Genomic DNA, 22,739 nt, shown 5'->3' with positions numbered 1-22,739 from the left:
AAAACGCAGAATGAGACGTTTGTCTGCAAGTGCTTTTCATATGGAGTTCAAAGCAGCGCTTGATGCTGACGTGAATCATGAAAACGGTTTCACAATTCCTGTAACAATACCCACAGTCTTCTGGCCGATTAATACTGTGGAGGATGAGTGAATGAAAGATATTTAATGCCCTAATCTTTAACTAAATAAAATGTATAAATCTTAAAACATGCAAGTTTTATTAATAACATTTTCTTCAAAATGGAAATTTGTTATTCAATTGAAATGAATAAATCATGAAAATAGGCTAAACATGTATTTTATAAGTTGTAGTAACTTCTTAAATACTATGTGTATTACACAAGTACAAGTCTAAATAATTTAACAAAATTAGCCACTTCGTGAAGACTTGTCTACTTGCAATAATAACAACTGTTCCTCAACTTGAACATTTTTGTCTTTTTTTTTAACAGAAGAATAACTTCTGCCTTGAGCTTTTTGATGTTCTCCTTGCACAATGGTCCTTATATACCACAACACTGTGGCCATTTAAATATCTCAATTTAAACTGTCCTCAGAGACTTGACAGTGAAGAGGCATGTTTATTTAGCTCTTTTTCTGAAGCATCAGAAGAGGGAGAGAGGAAGGAAGAGATGTGTGTGGAGAATATTTTGGACTGAGACAGTCCAGGTTTACAGTCAGAATACAAAAAAGAGGCTTAAATCCAATTAGAAGACAAGATCTGCTCTGCTTCTGTATCTCCATCCTTCCTCTGTAGCATATTCTGCCCCTCTCTCATTTAATGAGAGAGAGAGGGATTGAATGAGAAAGATATTTGTAGAGATCTAAATCAATTAAAGAGACACAATACAGCATCTGCCCCCATAATGTGTGTAGGAATAACAGTGCATGGTGTGTGTTTGTATTTGTGTGGAAAAGAGATAAAGAAAGACAGGAAGAGAAACAGAGAACGATGAAGTGTATGGCATGAGAAAGATATGTTTGTGGGTATGTGAACTGAAACAATTTTATTCAGCATACTTTGACATAGGGATAGGAATTGTAAGGAATTTCACAATTCTGGTTCCAATTTCAGTTCTTCAATGATTCCATTAACTACTTCTTTAGCCCTTTTAATGAAGCAGTCCCCTAATAACTGGAAACATATTTTCTGTTTTTTTAAACACCATTTAACAAAACTTGTGAATGTTTATCTCAACTTGACAACTACACGTTGTCATTTGAACAACCAGTCAATTATAACAGAATTTTTTTGTGAGACATCATTACACATAAATATTGGTTATTTTCAAATTGGACATTAACAAAATTAATAACATGCAGTTGAATGAGTAAGTCGAGAACCGCGTCAACCGTTTCAGTGGTTACATTTTCATGTACACCAATACTCTGATTATTGCAACAATCACAGTATAAGTAATAATCAGTTTAAGATTTTTGCCTGATTTGGGCAAATCACTTCAATGCCATTTACTCTACTTCGCAGAGAATGTGATGTTTTAATGTTTTTTATATATATATAAATTCATACATAATATAAAACATGCAAATTTGTATCTTTAACTTGGCATAAGGAAAATGAGTCAGTTTGAGTCTTTTTGAATGATTGAACTGGTTCATAAGAGTCATTTCTTACTACACTGGATGTGCTGTCGGTTTTGATTCACCAAAAAGAAACAGTTTATAAGAGTAATTTGTTTGTCGGACTACACTTGTTGGTCTGTCTGTTTTGATTCACTAAAAAGAATCGGCTCATAAGGGTAATTTGTGTGTGAATTGGACAACACTGTACACGCTGGATGTTTTTGTGTTCCGCCCACGAGGACAAACTCATTAGAAAGACGTGTCTCCTTGCCATTATTTTGCAGCCTTTTTATCTCGCCAACATTCAATTCAGGTAAACAATTCGGGAAAATATATTTCCTTATGCCGTGGAGCTGTAGATTCTGCAAGGAACTGCCATTTTACACAAAGCAGTTTTTTCTGTTCCGCGGAGTTTAGGAACCTGTGCTTGAGCGTAACATCATCCATCTGGCACAGACGCACTTTGGTCAGAGTGGAAGAAGTCTGATTAAAGTGTTTACATGCCTGTGTAAAGCAAGAACTTCACATATCTTACTCTGATAATTAGCATAATTGCAAAAAATAATCGCAGTGTTCTATTTACACTATTCTATTTATAATCGCATGATGAGGGTGCATGTAAATGTGGCCAGTGAGTGACTGAGATGTTAGACCGATTTAACTGATAAGATGTCTGATAACTGATTTGTGAATCTTTTTGAAAAAATAAATAAATAAAACAAATCATCAAAAATAACTGATTTAGAAGAGTTCTTTGTTTGTGAATCAGGCATCAGTGGAATAATGCAGGCACTCAAGAACAACTAAAAGAATAATTCATGAAAATTATTTGGTTCCACAATTTTTTTTACAAGAACTGTTTCTCAATTTTCAGCCCTACTTTTCGCAAACATTGCTCAATTACTTACATGTTTTCCCCTTAAACTATTCATAAATGATTTACATCAATTATTCTAACTTTGTCTTACATTATTCACAAGTTCTTCTTATTTGTACAGTTTAATAAACGCAAAATCTCACAGAATTCGATTTTTTAAAAACTGGGCCACATTTCTGTTCTTTATTAATCCGTGTTGATCAAATCTGAGTGGACCTGTGCTTTCCTGCATGGACAAATGCAGGTCCAGACTTGCAGACTTGGTCCAGTGGTTGTGTGTGCATGCTTGTGTGTGTGTTACAGATTGTTGGGCTAAATAAAAAGAAAGCATGATTGTTAGCAAGGTATTGGTCTGTATCATGTGTAATAGGAAGCCTAGAGGTTGGAGGAGGCGCTGTTATCTATATCGATTATTGAGTGTATTATATGAAATGTGTATATAGAGTACGCAAATGTGAAATGTGTATGAAAATTGTATCTGCTACCTTTAGTAATGCAAGGAAATCTGTGCTGTGGTAGAGGTATGTCTTGTTAATAAATGTGTGTGTGTGTGTTGTGTGTGTGTGTGTGTGTGAGAGAGAGAGAGAGAAAACACATAAAGCATACTTGACATCTGGCAGTAGAAATCCCACCTTTTCCCAGGAAGTACTTGAAAAACCATCTGGTGTGGTACTCTGGGTTCTCCAAATGGACGTCAGTTCTCCTCCATGTTCCAGGCGTATAGTCAGAGGTCTGCAGAAAAGCCCCACCAAGGAGGTAACTCATCAGATACCTATATACTGTATGTCAAAACCCATAAGTGCATTAATGCTCATGTCATTTACGCCCATTAGCTTTGTCATAGGACACACATATACATGCAAACACATATGACATGGCAGTGTTTCCGTTTGTCTTTTCTTTTTTGCAGTGGGGGAATGACAGAAATTGGGCCTAACAACATGCTAAACAATAACAATAAAAATATTTCTGACATGTAATTATATTTTATTCTCAAAATAGCACTTATTTTAACACATTTCTGAAACTCTGTTAACTACAGTGTAAAATTAAATGTACAAATGTATCTGACAAATTAGATCTCTGACAAATAAAGTCAATTTTTTTGGGGTTAGATAAAATAGAATTTCAAGTAGATCCTTGAGGTAACAATAGCAGGTTTTCACTGTAAAAGGAAAAGATGTTCACCTAAAATGTGCCTCATGTTGTAGCATCTAAATTAACTAGTTTTATTCAAGTCAAATATTATTTAACATGTCTGAATCAACTTAACTACATTTGGTTACACCAACCATTTTTTAAATGGTTTGGAACAAGCAGAAATACACAATTGTAGGTTACCAGATCAGAGGTATGTTTTGGTGGCATAAAACATAGGGAGTTGTCATAGCTACAGCTGCACTGATTTCCGTTTCATTAACCTATCAAATTTGGATGTTTAACATAAAAATAAAACAGTGACAGTTCTCAATTCATAATAACTGACATAATATTCTGTGTTCAGTGAGGGAGTGTGTCATTTGAGCCGATTCAATGAGATTCAGTCCAATGACTCCTGTGTGACTCCTGTGTTTGATTCAGACTGATCTGCTGATCTGGGGTGCATTTCCCATACAATGATGCAACTCACTGCTAAACCACTATAGTACAGTGCATCGTTAGAGACATAGCTAGTCAAGACTGTTTCCCGAAACTGTAGTAACTATGTCGCACATCCATTGTTCGAATCACATTGGTTCAACAATATAGAGCGTGGTGGAGTCATTTTAATTTTAATGGTGGAGATTTTAAATGATAAAAGCTAATTTACACGTACTCCAGAAAGCTGTTTAAATCAAGAAAGCTGCTAAAGACACAAAAGCGGAATGCACTGTGTAAATGCGACAGATAAAATAAATAGCAATAGTGTGGTTTGCCTTTACACCACAGGTGTAGAGCTGTAGTTCCAACCATACAACTTTGTAATGCAGTTTGCGAATGCTTGTTTGAACTACCGTTTCCGGAAACACAAAATGACTATGTTGGTATAGATAAAACTTTCGACCATATTTGGCTAATGATTATCTGGGAAAAGTATCCCAGTTCGACTGGCATATTAAAAAGATCTATCACAATTGAGAATAAATTAACAGCATGTTGCATTGTATGCTTATTTTTGCATGCAGTCAGGGAGCTCATGCAAACTCAGAATTTATATGATGCCACCACACCTGAATAACTTTGCTGAAAACCCTGCTACACATAAAACATGTCTGGCATTTCTTTGCTCTAAAACATTCAACAAATTATCAATCCAGTCATGTTTCAACACATGTGAATTGATATTTTCAGGCAGACAAGTTGTAAACACCTCAACGAAAACAACAGGACACAAGCAACAATCTCCCATGCATATACATACTCCAAGATTCAGGAACCTTGATCACTATGGAGTGAAATCAACCTAAATCATTAACAACCAATCAGAGGTCTGTTTTGGTGGGATAAAACATAGGGAGTTGTCATAGCTACTGTCTGAGCATGAGATGAAAAGGACAAGTGGATAGAGGGAGGGAGAGAGAGAGAGAGAGAGAGAGAGAGAGAGAATTGAATCAATTGGCTTGGATTGCTGTTTTTACTGATGCGTGTGTTTCATTGAAACACCTACAGACGCGCGCACAAAAACAAAAGCAGGCAGTTTTGGTTCGTTACTCACTGCCACAAGATGAATAAATGTGTTCTCTCTATCTACTTCTCTTTATCATCTTTCCTCCTACTTCTTTTAATCTGTGTTGCTTTTTCTGCTCACCCTTACTTCTTACGCATGTATTATAATAAATTGTATCGCCCCCGTGGCTCCAGTGCTACACTGGCTTGAACTCACAGCCATCAATATGCATGTGCAATAGATCACAACCTTGCTGAAGCAATGAGAACTTCAACAATGGTAGTGCTGTTTAACCTTTAGCCTCGCAATTTTCATAATACTTTTCGAACACTTCTGGGTCCATTACAATTCAGCACATTCACAAACACGGTACACCAGATCCGTAACCAATATAGACAGATTGAGGCTGACGTGTGTTGCCCAATATTCAGACTACTGGTAGACACTTTTCGGTTTTTTGAAAAGCTGATACTTTAACTATTACACTTGGTTTCCCCAATAACAAATATGTGATTCCAGTCTTGCAGTACAGTCACTCATACATACATAAACACATACATTTCAGAATGTATGTGAATGGGTATCTCACCTCATCTAGTGAACCGTTCTCCACTCTGAATCTCCCTGCTCTCTGTATGGCCCCATCTGCATCACTGGAGATGAGCTGAGGAGACAGACAGATACATCATGAATGTGAGAGCCCCTGAATCATCAGGAAGATATAACAGAATACAGCTTGCATAAAACAACTACTATACATATCTTGCATATACATACAGTGGGGTCCAAAATTCTGAGACCACATTGAAAAATGCAATTAAACTTGGAAATAAACAGAAATATTTAGGATTTTCAAAAATTTAAAGCATAGAAACATTATGACATGACACAATGAATAACAAATATTTCAGATTCTGCGCTATTGCACTAGTCAAATGTAAGCCAATCTGTGACATTGACCATGTTAACTACTCAGTACGAAATTACGTTGAAGCACACAAGATGCTCTTCGGAACATTCTCAAACCCTGCTGAAATAACATGGATCATCAGGTTTTGCACAAACTTGTATAGTCCATGCCAACCCTACTGCATCCTGTCATTCAAGCAAAAGAGGAACAAACCAGACACTAAGACATCCTACATTTTTTTTAAAAATCCTTTTAAATTAAACTTAACACTCAAATGTTTATGCTTATAATATAATTTATAATGCAAAGAAAATTATAAAATTTGAACAATGAAAGCCAAAAGAGTTTCCACTGCAGACTTTTGGACCCCACTGTGTTTACATGTACACTGAAAAAAAAGCTATTTCTACCTGAACTAGTTTTGTTAGTGTAACCTACTGTATCCTAGTTGATTTAATTATGTTAAAAAATAACTATTAAATCTCTATTAAAGGGATAGTTCATCCCAAAATTTGAATTCTCTCATTATTTACTCACCTTCATGTCATTCCAGATGTGTATGACTTTCTTTCTTCTGCAGAACACAAATAAAGATTTTAAATAGAATATTTCAGCTCTGTAGGTCCTTACAATGCAAGTGAATAGTGCCCAGATCTTTGAAGCTCCAAAGGTCACATAAATCAGCATAAAAGAAATCCATACAACTTTAGTGGTTTAATCCATATCTTCAGAAGCTATATGATAGTTGTGGTAGTTGTGAGAAACAGAGCATTATTTAAGTCCTTTTTTACCATAAATCTCAACTTTCACTTTAAGTTGTACATACTTTTTCTTCTTTTTGTTTTTTGGCATTTTGCATATGTTGCAAATATTCCACTTACTGGTCAGGGCTGGTGAAAGTTAGAGATTTAAAGAAAAGAAGGACTTTAATATTTATCTGTTTTTCACCCACACCTATAATACCGATTCAGATTATATGAATTTAACCACTGGAGTTTTATGGATTTCTTTTATTCTGCCTTTATATGACTTTTGAAGATTCAAAGTTCTGGCCACAATTTAAAATCTTTGTTTATGTTCTGCAGAAGAAAGAAAGTCATACACATCTTGGATGGCATGAGGGTGAGTAAATGATGAGAGAATAAAACATTTTGGGTGAACTATCCCTTTAAACATGTTTAGAACTGATAATCAAGAGAAGGTTTAAAAAAGACAGAACAAGAGAGAGAGAGAGAGAGAGAGAGACAAAGGCAGCATGTGACTACTGCTGTGATATAAACTCAACAAATACACTGATTATTTTGTTTAAATGAAGCCTTTACACAATCAGATACACCAATTACAGAGAAGTGATCTCTGTTTGGTGTTTTCTGTGTGTGTACTATTGATCACTTGATCTATGTGTGTTTGTGTGTATGCATGCATATAAGTGTGTTTTGCAAGTTACACTGTATGCAAAGGAATCTGTAAGAGAAGTAGTTTTAGTGAAAGTCAGTCTGAACAAATGAGTGTGTGTGACAATCATTCGCACCTGACATGACGTAATCTTGTCTTTGCTGTAAAACTGCAACATCCCCCCAGATGGAACAATGTTAGTTGCTAGGCAACAGAACACGGAACCTCTCCCATTTAATTTTTCTTCAGTCACTTTTTTTCCTCCTCACATTTCTCCTACCTTTCTTCTCCACCTGTTGGTCTCTCTCTCTCTCTCTCTCTCTCTCTCTCTTCCCTTTCTTTGTATCTGGCAGACTACACAGCTAAAAACAGACTGCAGGTGCGCTGCCACTAAAGAGACTGGCTGTAAGCATGTAAGATAGCTATTGTTTTAGTCTAGTGTGTGTGTGTGTGTGTGTGTGTGTGTGTGTGTGTGTGTGTGTGTGTGTGTGTGGCAGATGGTCTGCCTTGGTCTGGGAAAGTCAAATGTCCATGCAGAACATTCCAGGAAGACACCTGCTCTCTCTAAACGTAGGTATGTACTGAGTAATCCTAAAGAACAATGTGTAAAGTTGTTTTTGGGTATAAAAAATATATCCATATTGTTTCCATCCACAGACCAGCCTCTCTCACTGAATGTTTTTTGTTTTTGGCACCATTCGGAGTAAATTCTAGAGACTGTTGTGTATGAAATTCCAGGACATCAGCAGTTACAGAAATACTTAAACCAGCCCATCTGGCACCACAATCATCCATGCGATTATCTAATCAGCCAAGCGTGAGGCAGATACAGGTCAGGAGCTTCAGTTAATTTTCACATTAACATCAGGAAGGGAAAAAAATTTGATCTCAGTAATTTGGACCGTGGCATGATTGTTGTGGGTTTGTGCTTGGCGGCACGAGGGGGACCTATACAATATTAGGCAAGTGGTTTTAATGTTGTGGCTGATCGGTACCTATATATACATAAGGAAATTGGTACTTTAATTCACCAAAGTGGCATTCAACTGATCACAAAGTATAGTCAGGACATTACTGATGTAAAAACAGCACAATCACTATTTGAAAAAAGTAATTTTTTATCAAATCTTGACAGGCCCCATTTCCAGCAGATATCGCCCCAACTCCTTTTCCTTGAGTAATCATGCTAAATTACTAATTTGGTACAAGAAAATCACTTGCCATTATATCAAACACAGTTGAAAGCTATTTGGTTCGTTAAATGAAGCTTAACTTTGTCTTTCTGTTTGTTTTTGAGTTTTGAGTCTTCAATATACTGGCATGACTTAAGGTCAATATTAGGTCAAAAATGGCAAAAAAGAAACAGCTTTCTCTAGTAACTCATCAGTCAATCATTGTTTTGAGGAATGAAGTCTAAACAACACTTGAAATTGCCAAAAAACTGAATATTTAATACAAAGGTGTACACTACAGTCTTCAAAGACAAAGGACAACTGTCTCTAACAAAGACAGAAAGAGATGTGGAAGATCACAGGTACAACTAAACAAGAGGATAAGTACATCAGAGTCTCTAGTTTGAGAAATAGACACCACGTCGTGTCCTCAGCTGACAGCTTCATTGAATTCTACCCGCTCAACACCAGTTTCATGTACAACAGTGACTCATTGGCCTAATGGGAAAAATTGCAAAGAAAAAGCTTTTGAAACAGAAAAAAAGAAAATGTTAGAGTTGGCAAAGAATCACAGACATTGGACAACAGATAATTGGAAAAGAGTGTTATGGATCTTAACCCCATTGAGCTTTTGTGGGATCAGCTAGACTGTAAGGTGCGTGAGAAGTGCCCAACAAGACAGCCACTTCTATGACAATGCTACAGGAAGTGTGGGGTGAAATGTCACCTGAGTATCTGGACAAACTGACAGCTGGAATGCCAAGGATCTGCAAAGCTGTCATTGCTGCATGTGGATGATTTTTTTATGAGAACTCTTTGAAGTAGTTCTCATAAAGTTTTTTCAAATTGTAAATGTAATTTTCACGTTATTAATGTCCTGACTATACATTGTGATCATTTGAATGCCACTCTGGTGAATAAAAGTACCAATTTGCACATTACCCCAAACCTTTGGTCTCCAGTGTTTTTATGTGTGTATATATATATATATATATATATATATGTGTGTGTGTGTGTGTGTGTGTGTGTGTGTGTGTGTTTTGGGTGTTGAGTGTTGAGTGTTGTTGGTTATCAGTTTTATAGAGCTCAGTGAAAAACTTTAGCCCGCACAGTGAATATTGTGAATATTCATCAACTGGAAACAGCCATTACACTCAGACACAGAGTGGTAGGTAAAAAAATAAAGTGCTTTGTGGATACATTTCTTGCTGTTCATAAATGGATGTGGGAGGAGGTCAAGTCCCCAGAGACAACATGATAACATCCCCTCTAATAAACAACGTCTCCTCTAATGAATGCATTAAGAAGCATCCTACTTAAGTGAAGCTAACATATCTCATAAATACAAGATATTGCTGTAAAAAATAAATACAAAATAATTATAATAATAATAATAATAATAATAATATATATATATATATATATATATATATATATATATATATATATATATATATATATATATATATATATATACAAAAACTCAACACAAATTCAAAACACAAAACTCATTGAAAGACTTGAGAGTGAGAAAAGGACAGAGTGAAAGAGAGAGAGAGAGATAGATGAGAGAGAGAGAGAGAGAGAGAGAGAGAGAGAGAGAGAGAGAGAGAGAGAGAGAGAGAATCAATGGTATTGTGACCTGGGATACAAAATAGATCTTTTCAGAGAGCTTCTGTATGCATTCTCATGCCTCACACAATAGGGAGAGAGGGATAGAGAGAGACAGCTAAGATGAGGAAATTATAAGGGGATGGGGGGCACAAATGGAGAAAGCACTGCATCTGAGTCTGAGAGAAAAACAAAAGGAAACATTTCCATAATCTAAATCAGTCTGCACACTAGAACAGTGCTTTGGGTGAATTGTAAAACTCTGAACAGTCTCAATATACAATGAGACCATAACAAAAAGGCAAAAATTACCATCAAAATAACACTAGAGTCATTTTATTTTATGGAAGCAGGGGAAGGAATTTAATCACTGCACCAAATGTTGGTGTGGCTATCCTTATGAGGACTCTCCGTAGACATAAGGATTTTGATACGGTACGAACTATAGATTATATCCCCTAACCCCAACCCTAAACCTAACCCTCACAAAAAACATTCTGTATTTTTACATTTAAAAAAAAAACATTGTTTAGTATAATTTTAAGTGATTTTAATTATAGGGACACTAGAAATGTCCTTAAAACCCACATTTATACCATAATACCCTTGTAATTACCAGTTAGTACCCTCATAAACCCGACTACACACACACACACACACACACACACACACACACACACAGAGAGGGCTATGGATAAATGCCAGACGAGCTGCTTCATATGCCCTTTTGGTGAGTAGTGGACCTTTTTATGAAAGGTCAAAGGTCAGGGACTGTAAGGGTGACGTCAAACATGTGACATTTTGTGTGAGTGTATGAGAAAATAACTTGACATACACTAAATAATGCCTCAAAGAATGGTAAATGGTCTGCACTTATATAGCGCCTTTTTAACCTTAGCAGTAGTCAAAGTGCATTTCACTGCATCTCATTCACCCATTCACACGCACATTCACACACCAATGATGGTAGAGCTGCCATGCAAGGCACTAGCCAGCCATTGGGAGCAACTTGGGCTTCAGTGTCTAGCCCAAGGACACTTTGGCACGTGGAGTCATGTCTGGAATCGAACCGCCAACCCTGCGATTAGTGACCGACCCGCTCTACCACCTAAGCCACAGCCACCCATGTGGTGTCATCCAGCTTGACAAAACAAAACTGACTCAGCTATTAGCATGAGTTGGGGGTGAGACTACCTGTTTGTTCAATCATCAGTGGACTGGGGGTGTATTTGCAAAACAATGTTTATTTTTGCAATTACGTTTGGTGGCGAAAAAATTTAACGCTTGAGCTTTACGGAGCTTTTTCTATCTGATCTAACCATTTATAGTAATTTTCATATTCGTTTAAGTTGTTTTTTAAGCGATTTGAATTATGGGATCACAACAAATTACCTCATAAACCACATTTATAGCATAATACCCTTGTAATTACCAGTTAGTAACCTAAAGAAAATGTCCCCGTAAACCACCAAAACCCACGCACGCACGCATGCACATACACACACACACACACACACAAAACACTCGATCGCCTCTACTGAATCGATACCATTTACCTGCAGAAAGAGGGAGAGAAGAGAAGGCAGAGGAGGTTGAATGAGAAATGGCTCTTTTAGTTTCAGTTTAATCAAATTTAACAAAACAAATTATTTTTCTTGAACGCAATCCCACACAAGGACGGATCAAGACATGAGAGGCCCATAAGCCGGTACACCATGGAGGCCCCCCATGACGGAATTATGCTCACCTTTATGTGCTACAGGAAGCTTGTCAGATTTGGTTGGATTTTTCAAATAGATGGAAGAATAGTTTGTAGCAATGTCTGACACGTCCAATTATATGTACTTTTTAATTATGAACTGATTCAAAAACATGCGTTATTATTAGGGATGTGCACGGTATTCAACGGATATCAAAATCACTATTCGGTTATTCTGCACGTGAGTTCTTCAACCGATCTGAGTCCAATGGTACCCAACAAACCTACAGGTTTTGGACCAGGTTCGGGTCAGTTCCAAGTATGCTATATAGCGAGTTATGGGCTGTTCACACGTGTGTCTGTGCTGTTTTTAAATGTTTTTTCTATGTAAACAAGCACTGGATGGATGTCTTTGATCCTTGTGCCACGCCGCAACTCAGGACCATGTCATTTTTTAGACACTGCATTAATTTAAAATAACGTTAATATTTATAAACGCATCTCATGACACCTGTGTTCTGTTTCAACATTAGTTGTGCTGCATCAAGCTTTTTTCAGCGCTGGTGTCACAAATCAAGATTCTGATGAAGTTCAAGTTGCAAAGAGGAATTAATGTGACTGTTAAACATTATTCCAGATTGTTTTTCACCTGGCAAACTTTCAGCACTTGTTAAACAGTGAGCCAATGTTTTTTCCACCTTTTGCTCTGGTGAGCAGACGCTATTGCACAAGTAGAATTATGAATCATTTAAAAATGTAATAATTCCGAAAAATTACTATAAAGCATAGCGTCTGATGCCTCATGGAAAGTGAACTTGCCCAGGCAGAATTACGCATTTTCCATTGATTAAGAATAGGCATACATGTTGCAAGCAATGAAAGAGATTATTTTTGTTCGACTTTAATGTGTTTTTATCATTTATCATCAAGATCTATCTATTGTGCTATTTCAGCTCATAGCTCACTGTGCAATTTATTCCCTGCTAATCTGAGATTGTGTTTGACTTATCTGTGGCAATAAATGTTCTTTATTCCTGAGCCCTGACAAATAACAAATAACCATTTGTGAACTCTCACAGTTAACCAAATATTACAAAAGGCGTCTTACGCTTTCTCATTAAACATTAAATTCATGCAGGACTTAAACATTTTAAAGTCCGCTATACTGTTGCACAATTCTGTTGCTTATATGAATTTGAACCATCAGCTTTGTACACAGCCAGGATAAACTGCACCTTATCTTTGTGTTTGGAAGCATTTTGTAAATCAGATGCTGTTCTCTAGTCCAACAAATAAATGCTCTGCACCTGTGAGATACAGATTACCTGAACGCGTACTCGAGTGTCTGTGCTCGCGCTGCTGTAATCCAGCACGCATTTGGCCGAACAAATTGTATTTCACATAAGGCTGACATTTACGTGGATTTATAATAGATATCTCAAAATAAATATATAATTGATTTAGAGCTCAGGGCCCTTTGGGTTTAGAGGCCCCTGGGCAATGGCCCAATCGGCTTGGTGGTTAATCTGTCCATGATCCCACACATAGACATAAATGAACTAATCATACTGTCTTGATGTCTATTGTAAGAACACTATTCTTTCTCACAAAAGCCATTTCTTACCAGTGCAAAACACACACTCAGTTTTTTGACAGTGAACTTACAACTACCCTTGAGGTAAACCATAAATGAACTACTTAAAAGAATAGGTCAGACAAAAACTTATATTTGAGAGCAACAACAGAGGGGAAGATTATAAGTGAATAATGACTTAAATTTGAGTTTCTGCCTCACACAAAGCTATCCTTCTGGATTCAAAAGACTTGCAATACAGCAAACCTCTCATATGGACTACTTTTATGATGTTTTTTTTTTGTTCATTGTATGCAAAAGAGCTGCTCGGACATTCCGCCTAAGATCTCATTTTGTGTTTAACAGGAAAGAAAATAATACTGGGTTGGAACGGCATGTTGAAAACTAATTTTCATTTCTGCCTTCAACACTGCTCCATTGCATCTTCAAAAAATGGCATGTCCTACCATTTGAAAAAGTCTTGCGAAAGTGACCCGCAGCATCGAATGCAATGAGAGTGAGTCACTTGCGATGCTTGATATGATAGAGCTGCAGGCAGCATGTTCCACTGAGTTCAACATGCTAATTTTACACACAGCAGTGTTTCTGCAGCCAACTCTCCTTATGCTCAGCATATGTGTGTGGGGTTGCCACGGCTTATTACAATATGAAGGCGTTTGTGTTTGGAAAAAAATAAATCACTGTAATAAGGGAGATATGTCAGAGGCAGAAGATAAATACAGTGTGATATGTATACGTGTCATCGTGAAGCATAATTAGAAATTTCATAACAACCTGAGGGAGTCCCGCATGACAACATACAGCATTTAATTCCCCAGTTGACTATATTTGACATGATATCTGTATTTATGTACAGTAAGTGACAGCGACTCTGTGGTGTCTGCTTGAACTGATAAGCAAAAAACTGTCTAATAAAAGCCTCTCAAATTCAGCATCTCAAGTTAAAGAGCTATTTGTATGTAAAGAAATGTTATTAGGAATGCACTAAACCTCTAACAGCACATTAAGTACATGGGTCAAAGACGAGACGTCACCATTTTGGTATTCGCATCAAATAAACTGTACAAAAGTGATTTTACATACAAAAAAAAAAAACATATTAAATGCAAGTAAAGTGTCTACTCTCATGTTTCAAATAACTTTTGTGAAAATGCAATGACAAAATATGAGTTAAATAATGCTCCAAAGTGTAAAATTGTCATTCAGCGTAATGGTCCGGACTATGATTTTACTAATACATTTTTAAATAAAAGTATAAAATACCATATTAAAAAAAAAATTTACTTCCTTGGCATGTTCACATAAGTGTTGACTGTATTATAGTAAAAGGACTGTATGTTATTTGTTTCGTTAAGTATTGAAATAACTAGGGGACTTTTGTCCCGAATATGCAGTTTGTCAGAGGTCATTCAGTGAAATGCCAAAAAACACTTTTATTGTTAGTTTTTTTGAAAAATAAGTAGATGTTGTGAATAATTATGATTAATCGTTCTGGTCAAGTTCACTGTTTGATATAGCTGGCTAGTTATTAGCCTGCAATATTGGCTTAAGTAGAAGTTTCGTCATTCAGGGTAATGTTTTGTCATTCGGTGTAATGCAAATTGTCTGTTACACCACAGTGTCATCCATTACACTGAATGACAGTGTCACTGTTTAGATAACATTTTTAGCATTTTATTTATATTTCAGATAAATGAGGGATATTTAGCACTAAACAAAGACCAACAATGGGACCTGGGATGATCTTCTGAAAGTCTTTAATAGTAAGCTTGACTCTCTAGCAAGACACCAGTATAATTGGCTCCACCAGGCAGAACAGTGTAGAAGTCTAAAAGAGACCCTGTCTGAGGAAGAGGCTGTACTCCACATGGACTTTTCAGAAAACTATGCCTGCAAATTGGCCACTGAAGTGCAGGCATTTCATTTTGGTGGCAACCGAAGACAGGCTACCAATCACACAAGTGTAGCATACACATCTAAGAGTCACCAGTCCTACATTACAATTTCAAATTCTTTGCGTCATGATGAGCATGCTATCTGGGCTAACCTCAAACCAGTACTGGAGAATTTGAGGGAAGAAAATCCTTCAATCACCACACTACACTGCATGAGTGATGGCCCAGTAACCCAGTACAGAAATCGCAAGACTTTTTAACTGATGAGCACAGTTCCTTTTCTCTTTGGTTTCAAAAAAGTGACATGGAACTTCTTTTCAGAGAAAAGTTCTTCTTTTCAGAGAAAAGTCATGGCAAAGGGGCACCAGATGGAGTGGGTGGTGCTGCCAAGAGATGTGCTGATGACTTTGTACGAAAGGGATGAGACATAGAGGACCCAAAAGATCTCTTCAATGTTCGTCAAGACACAGCATCAAGCATCAAATACTTTTGGATTGATGAGACTGAGGTAAACCGATATGACGAAGCTGTTCCAAATGAGTTGCCACTTGTGAAGGGCACTTTAAAAATCCACCAAATTGTGGCAGACAAGCCTGGGAAGATCCAGCATCGGGAGTTATCCTGTTTCTGCTCCAGAATCAATGCTACTTGTGAATGTGGACCATCAGTACAGATCCACTTCCAAACCCTCCAAGAGGTCAGTGGAACAAATACAGAAGCCTCTGTGACATTGGAACCTGATGATGACTTATCTGGCAAATTTGTGGTGGTCCTCTATGATGGCAAGCCCTTTGTTGGGCAGGTTTTGAGGGCTGAAGGTGATGAATTAGAGGTTAACTGCATGCATCAACGCGGAGCTGGAAAGAATGGATTTGTGTGGCCTGAGACACCAGACAAACTATTTTACTTCACATCTGATGTGAAGGCAATAGTGTCTGAACCTGAGCCATTAACCCTGAGGAAGTCCAAACTCACTACAGCAGACTGGGAGAAATGTATTGAGTAGACAGGTGTCTCTCTCTCTCTCATTAATGAAATCATTAAGGGGTGTGTGTGTTTGTTTGTTCTTCAAGTTCCAAGTTCTCAATGAAATGAGGGATATTGATTATATTACCACCAGTTTGTTTCAAAATTGTTAAGGTGTGTGTGTGTGTGTGTGTTTGTCCTTCATGTTCCAAGTTCTCAATGAAATAAGAGATATTGATTATACAGTATTACCACCAATATAATTGTTAATTTTTAGAGTTGTAATAACTTGTAATTTCATACAACTTGTAAGTAAATTTTTACGAATATGATATGCATTGTGGAATAAAAAGTTTATTCGTTTCAGCATCTGCTTCTGTGATTTGCTCAGGAATTTAATGATACAGAATAATATTTTAAAACATTGCAATAATAGAATCAATGACAATATTTTCTCCATTTTTTCAAAATGTCATTCAGCGTAACAAACCATGGTCATTCGGTGTAACAGATATATTTATGTAAAAATGAAACAATATACTTATTCTGAGCTGTAATTATTAAAATATGTAAAATAATATGTGCCCCTACTCAATTTTATTAGATTTTAATTGATATTCACTTCCTTACAAAAACTTATTGCTGACAAATGGGTAAAACATAATGGTTTAAAGGATATTGGCAAAGTATCAAGGTTTGAAATGACAAATAATTAGTATTTGGGGGCTGCACTGTGATCTTTAAATAGAGTCCTGTAATATGTCATCAAATGATAGTTTTTTTAAAATGTCTGATAAGATTTTTTTGCATAAAAATATTGTTACACTGAATGACATTTTACTGGGTGTCTTCAGTAAAATCACAGTAAAATGTATGGTAGTAATTATTTTTTGCTCAGAAAAATATAAAGTTAAACAAGACATATTCTAATGTATGTGAAAAAGACTAAATTTAAAGCTCTTTTCTGCTTTTATTTTTTTGATGCTTAAAACCCCCTTTTCGTCTTTGACCCACATGTAAATATAGAGTTCTAAATTACAATTTGGGAGGAGCATGTAATCCTGTTGATCACAATGCAAGTGGAATGCCTATAGAAATGTAACAAGTAACAAATGTAAAACAAACACCTATAGGATAGGATACACAGATATGTAATACTTGCTGTACATCACATAAAGTATTAAACTGTATTCCTTCAAATAACACATAGCTTGGTTTGAAAAATATACATGTAAATACATCAGGACTACTTAATTAGGCGTTCCAATCATCATGCTGGAATATTGGATTTACCACATATGCATTTAATCATTAAATAACCTTTTGCGCAATTCGTAGAACTTAAATTGTCCTAAGCATTTTATAAAATTTTCTGAACGCTTCATTCTGAGGGATGTTGCTGATTGGCTAGATCAGGTTTGATGATCAAGATGATCAAGACCAATGCAATAGTGGGATAATGGCAGCCTAAACTCATGTGTGGTAAGAATAGTTATAAGAATCATTGAGGGTTAAACAGAGCTCCGAAAAGGGAACACCCCTAAGTGTCATTTATGGGTGGGACATGTCCCTACCACTTTTTGCCTGTGCCAATTTTGTCCCCACCACTTTTTGTAATTGCTTTTGTGAAGTGTCTATTGCAAAAGAAACATATGTTCAAGAGTAGTTTGTGAGGGTCACAATATGTGCTTCTCCAGTGCTGGAGTTTGTAATTTTTATGTTATAATGAGTGCTTGTTGTGGCTGTTATCACTGGCGTTGACACACGATCTACCTGCGCCGCACTTTACGCTTTTTTCCAGTTAAATCGCCATGCAAAATGCACTCAGATGCACTCGTAATACACAGTACAGCAACTAACATACTGATGCAATCCTCATTTATTAAAATAAAAAGTTATATTAGGGCAGATAATGAAGTGGCAAAACTAATTGTAAAGAAAAAGAGAGAAAGACAGAGAGAAACTGACTGAGGAACATTGTAGAGTACATTGAGTGATGCATTGAATACAAATTAAGAAAAGGTGATGAAATGAAAGAGAAAAATGTTGTGCCCTTAATCAATTAATCTTTGCGCTGTGTCACTCTCTATCTGACTACCTTTCCTTAACATTTCTATTAGGATAACAAAAGGTTAACTCAGAACACATCTTCAGACTGTATACTAACATAACCATGTTCTCGCCATCATTCCAGTTCCCAATTTCTATATTGTTGTGCTAAGTTGCTACAGCACAGAGACGATGCCATCATGGAGAAGAAAGGAGCACAAGGGAAGCTTGGAAAACCACATATAGATACTCAAACACACCACATTCCCCTGCACTCATACACACTTTGCACTTAGAGATCATAAAAGCACCTATAAGAGGAAACATAGAGCTAATGCACTTCTTGTCTAAGCACTTCACTAATCCAGTCATGCCTATAGGAGTTATATCTTTAAAACATGAGTACACACACTAACACTACTCTCTCTTGTGCGTTTAGTTCTTAGATTGCAGCCTATGAGGAAAACACAGTCACCCCCCTAAAATGATGCACTACTTTTCAGTGTGTTTTGAGTGTGTGTGTTAGTGTTAGTGTCTGTAATTTGTATGCACAAGTGTCTACCTTGTGTGCACAGTATAATTAATTTGATGAAGGCGGTCAATACTAATATTTTCTCCTCATGATAATTACACTATTAAATGCAAAACACGCATACGCAAGTGTAAATGTTAAATGATGCAACCGCTGGAATGAAAACTGCATTAGAATCAATTAGTAGTATAATTAAATCATTTATATAACAGAATAACAGATAAAGGCAGACAGATACACACACACATGACCCCATGCTTTCAGCTAAAATAAGAGATTTGCACACATTCTGGACTAAAGACTGTAATTAAACACAGCAGTTATTAAAGGAAAAGGATGAAACAGTACAGGTGGCAGCTTATATAAAAACCTCAGCTGAGTTTAAAAAGAGAAGTCAACATGGTTGGTATAAAGTAAAAAAGGAAAAACAAAGGCATGCACTGAAACATGGGTAAATGTTTTCAGCATGCTATATTTTTTTAAATGAACTGCATATTTCTCATTTTGAAACTGTAAAGTATATAAGCACACTTATACAACAGGCCACCTCCTTCAACCCCACATCCTCATTTAAACACATTGAATTTTGGCTTCCATGTACCCTAAACATAATTTAAATTAATTTAAACTACTGTCCTTATATCAGGAGACTCAAGGCTTTAATTTTAAGGGTTAAATGATCAAAGCATGACATCACATGACAAAACAAGAAATGGCAATTTCAATTTCAATTTCTTCTGGTAAGAAACCTCATTAAGTTTTTACATTAAAACATGAATGTAAAATGGGAACTGGCCCCCACAGTGAGTCTGGTTTCTCCCAAGTTTATTTTTCTCCCATTAACCAACATCTTGTGGAGTTTTGTGTTCCTTGCCACAGTCGCCTTTGGCTTGCTTAATGGGGTTATAAATACAATTATTATTTAATTATTTTTAAACACAATTCACAATCGTATTGTATCTAATTACACAACGATGACTCATCAACATTATAGCCATTACAGTTTTATCTTCTGTTAATGCCTGATCTTCTGTAAAGCTGCTTTGAAATTGCTGTATGTGTGTTGTGAAAGGCGCTATACAAATAAAATATAGCAGCATAGTAGTGTTACTCTTTTCCTCCTCAGTGCTGTTTGGCATGTCAGGGCTGCCTACTGTTTGAGAGGTTCAACTTGACTTCCTCCGTAATGCTTTAAACTAGAAAACTATCACTAGAATTGAAATTGGTCACATCAGTTTTGAGGTCTGCACTCTGCAATATCGAGGGTAGACTGGTTGTTGCACACGCGCATCAGACAGCAGAGCAGATAATTAGCACGAGCTGGTTTCGTTACACTTGTTGGAAATTCCAGATGGGAAGCCTTTAGCTGTTTGCAAGATTATCATTAAATTTGCCTCGGCAGTCCTAAATAGGATATCACTTGGGTGGCCGCCGAAATATCTTCAATGGGAGAACCATGTCTTTGTACTTTCCGTGCTGTCCGTGGCCAGTCCAATTAGACCTGTGACCCACCAGTTGAGAAACACTGCATTTAACTCTTTATGATTATGTCAGACCCCATCGCCTCACTTCTCTCTGACATTTTCTGTGCTGCATGTGTGTATGTGGCTCAAGTTGAGTCTTGAGATTATCCATCCGGTTGCATTTTTTTCTCAACACCGTAGATAAGCAAATGTACATGGTATGATAACCATCTATTTTCATACCATGGTATACTGTGAAACCGGTATAACACTGCAACCCTAATTAGACTATTCTGACCAATAATTTTACTCAGAATTGATTAAGCTAATTCTACAGCACTACTGGCTACTAGTTTGTTTGACAATGCAGAGAGAGAACATGAAGATTTTGTTGTCAAAGTAGAGAATAAATATTAATATAACATTGTATACACAAAGCTTCTTTTCTATAGCTTGCATTAAACAAATACTCCAAAACATAATATTCCAAGACATATTTTTTAGGACAACTATTTGCTGTTCTATAAGCAATTGCTTTGCTTGCATAGTTTTCAGGTGCTCCTAGTTACAAATCATAAAGGAAAATGGAAAATGCACACAGCAATCTTGTCTGGGTCTCAGGATGTGAAACAACGTTAATATACTTTCACTTATCCCAGCTTAATATGCATAGACAATTTAAGTAAGCCATTAGGACATGAATTCCCCTGAAAAGTGAAAACTAAACTGTGGCTCTATGATGCTATCAAAACATTGCTCTGGCTGTTTGAGCATTCCAACCTGCCCAACATTGCAACTTTACCTCAATCAATAGGGTGAGATTGAGCAACAATCTGTTTGGCCTACCAATTGTTTTCACAATCCAGGAGCTGGTCTAATGTGATATACACTACTGGTCAAAAGTTTTGAAACACTTAATCTTTCTTTATTAAATTATTTTTTTTTCACATTTTAGAATAATAGTAAAGTCATCAAAACTATTAAATAAATGGAACTATGGGAATTATGTTACTAAATTATTTTGGTACATTTTTGGGAATTATTTTGTGACTAAACAAAATAAATAAAAACTGTGTTATATTTTAGCATGTTCAATATAGTCAACCTTTGCCTAGAATTTGCAGACATGTACTCTTAACATTGATCACCACCTGGTTGTAGGAATAATTAAAACTAAACTGAGTGCATTTAAGGACACATCTGATAGACCCTTCATGAAGTTCAACACTCAGAAACTGAAGGAGCAGGACACACATCAATTTATCTTAAGAATAGGTTTGAAGCTTTAAATATTGTCGCTGAGACACCTATGGAAGACTAGTGGAACTCACTGAGGGATGTGTGGAAAGACACCTGTGAAGAAGTGCTAGGGAAGAGAGGGAGGACAGATAAAGAATGGTTCTCTGGGAACACATGGAAAGGGATTCAAGACAGAAGAAACATAAAACAACAGATAATTAATTGTAGAAATGAACAGGACAAACAAAGGCTTAGAGACAAGTACACTACACTGAAAAAAGTCGAACCATTAAAAACCTGTCAAAGATAACGACGGACGCCCCATTACCAGGGAACCAGACCAGAGATAACGCTGGGCCGAAAACTTTAAAAACCTCCTGAACAGGCCCCCACCGACTGAAAGGGCAAACATACCACCAGCTAACTCCTTGTTAAATATGAACACTAACCCCCCTATGAAAATGGAAATCCTAAAGACACTTAAGACTTTAAAAATGGAAAAGCAGCCGGACCAGATGGAATTCCACCAGAAGTCATCAAGACGGACTTAGCAACTACAGCAAAAATGCTGTTACCTCTCTTGCAGGGAAATTAGAAAGAGGAAAGTATACCATCAGACTGGAAAAAGGGCCACCTAGTGAAGCTTCCAAAGAAAGGAGACCTAGGACTTTGCAAGAACTGGCACGATATAATGGTATTGTCTGTACCAAGCAAAGTGTTGACCCGCATCATCCTGGTGTGACTGAAAGATGCCATTGATGAAAGACTCTGACCAGAACAAGCTGGCTTCAGAAAGGACAAATCCTGCACAGACCAAATTGCCACACTTCAAATCATCATCGAACAGTCCTTGGAGTGGCAATCAACCCTGTATCAGAACTTCATCGACTTCCAGCAGGCTTTTCATAGTGTGGATAGAGACACCATCTGGAAACTACTACACCACTATGGAATCCCTCAAAGCTTCATCAACCTGATCCAGCAACTGTATGACGGTGCCACATGCCAAGTGATCCATAATGGCAAGTTGTCAGAGGACTTTGAGGTGAAGACAGGGGTCAGACAGGGCTGCCTGCTTTCGCCGATGATGTTTCTGATGATATTGG

The 22,739-nt window shown here is 36.8% G+C and overlaps 1 protein-coding gene across 5 annotated transcripts in view; it reads right to left on the bottom strand.

Moving 5' to 3' along the window:
* Positions 1 to 22,739, bottom strand: part of garnl3 (GTPase activating Rap/RanGAP domain like 3) — a 119,221-nt gene that overhangs the window by 46,168 nt on the left and 50,314 nt on the right. For 4 of the 5 annotated variants that reach the window (XM_052111254.1, XM_052111264.1, XM_052111272.1 and 1 more), the window contains 2 exons: positions 5,698 to 5,772; positions 3,094 to 3,193 (listed from right to left, as the gene is read on the bottom strand). In XM_052111254.1, the coding sequence (XP_051967214.1) occupies positions 3,094 to 3,193; positions 5,698 to 5,772 (175 nt within the window). Of the gene's footprint in view, positions 1 to 3,093; positions 3,241 to 5,697; positions 5,773 to 22,739 lie in introns of all 5 variants that reach the window. The other variant, XM_052111289.1, reaches the window with a different exon arrangement.

Source organism: Xyrauchen texanus, chromosome 3 (assembly GCF_025860055.1).
Source record: "Xyrauchen texanus isolate HMW12.3.18 chromosome 3, RBS_HiC_50CHRs, whole genome shotgun sequence".
Taxonomy (NCBI): Eukaryota; Metazoa; Chordata; class Actinopteri; order Cypriniformes; family Catostomidae; genus Xyrauchen; species Xyrauchen texanus.
The sequence above is the reverse complement of the archived record's forward strand: the minus strand, read 5'-3'. Positions and strand labels throughout refer to the sequence as shown.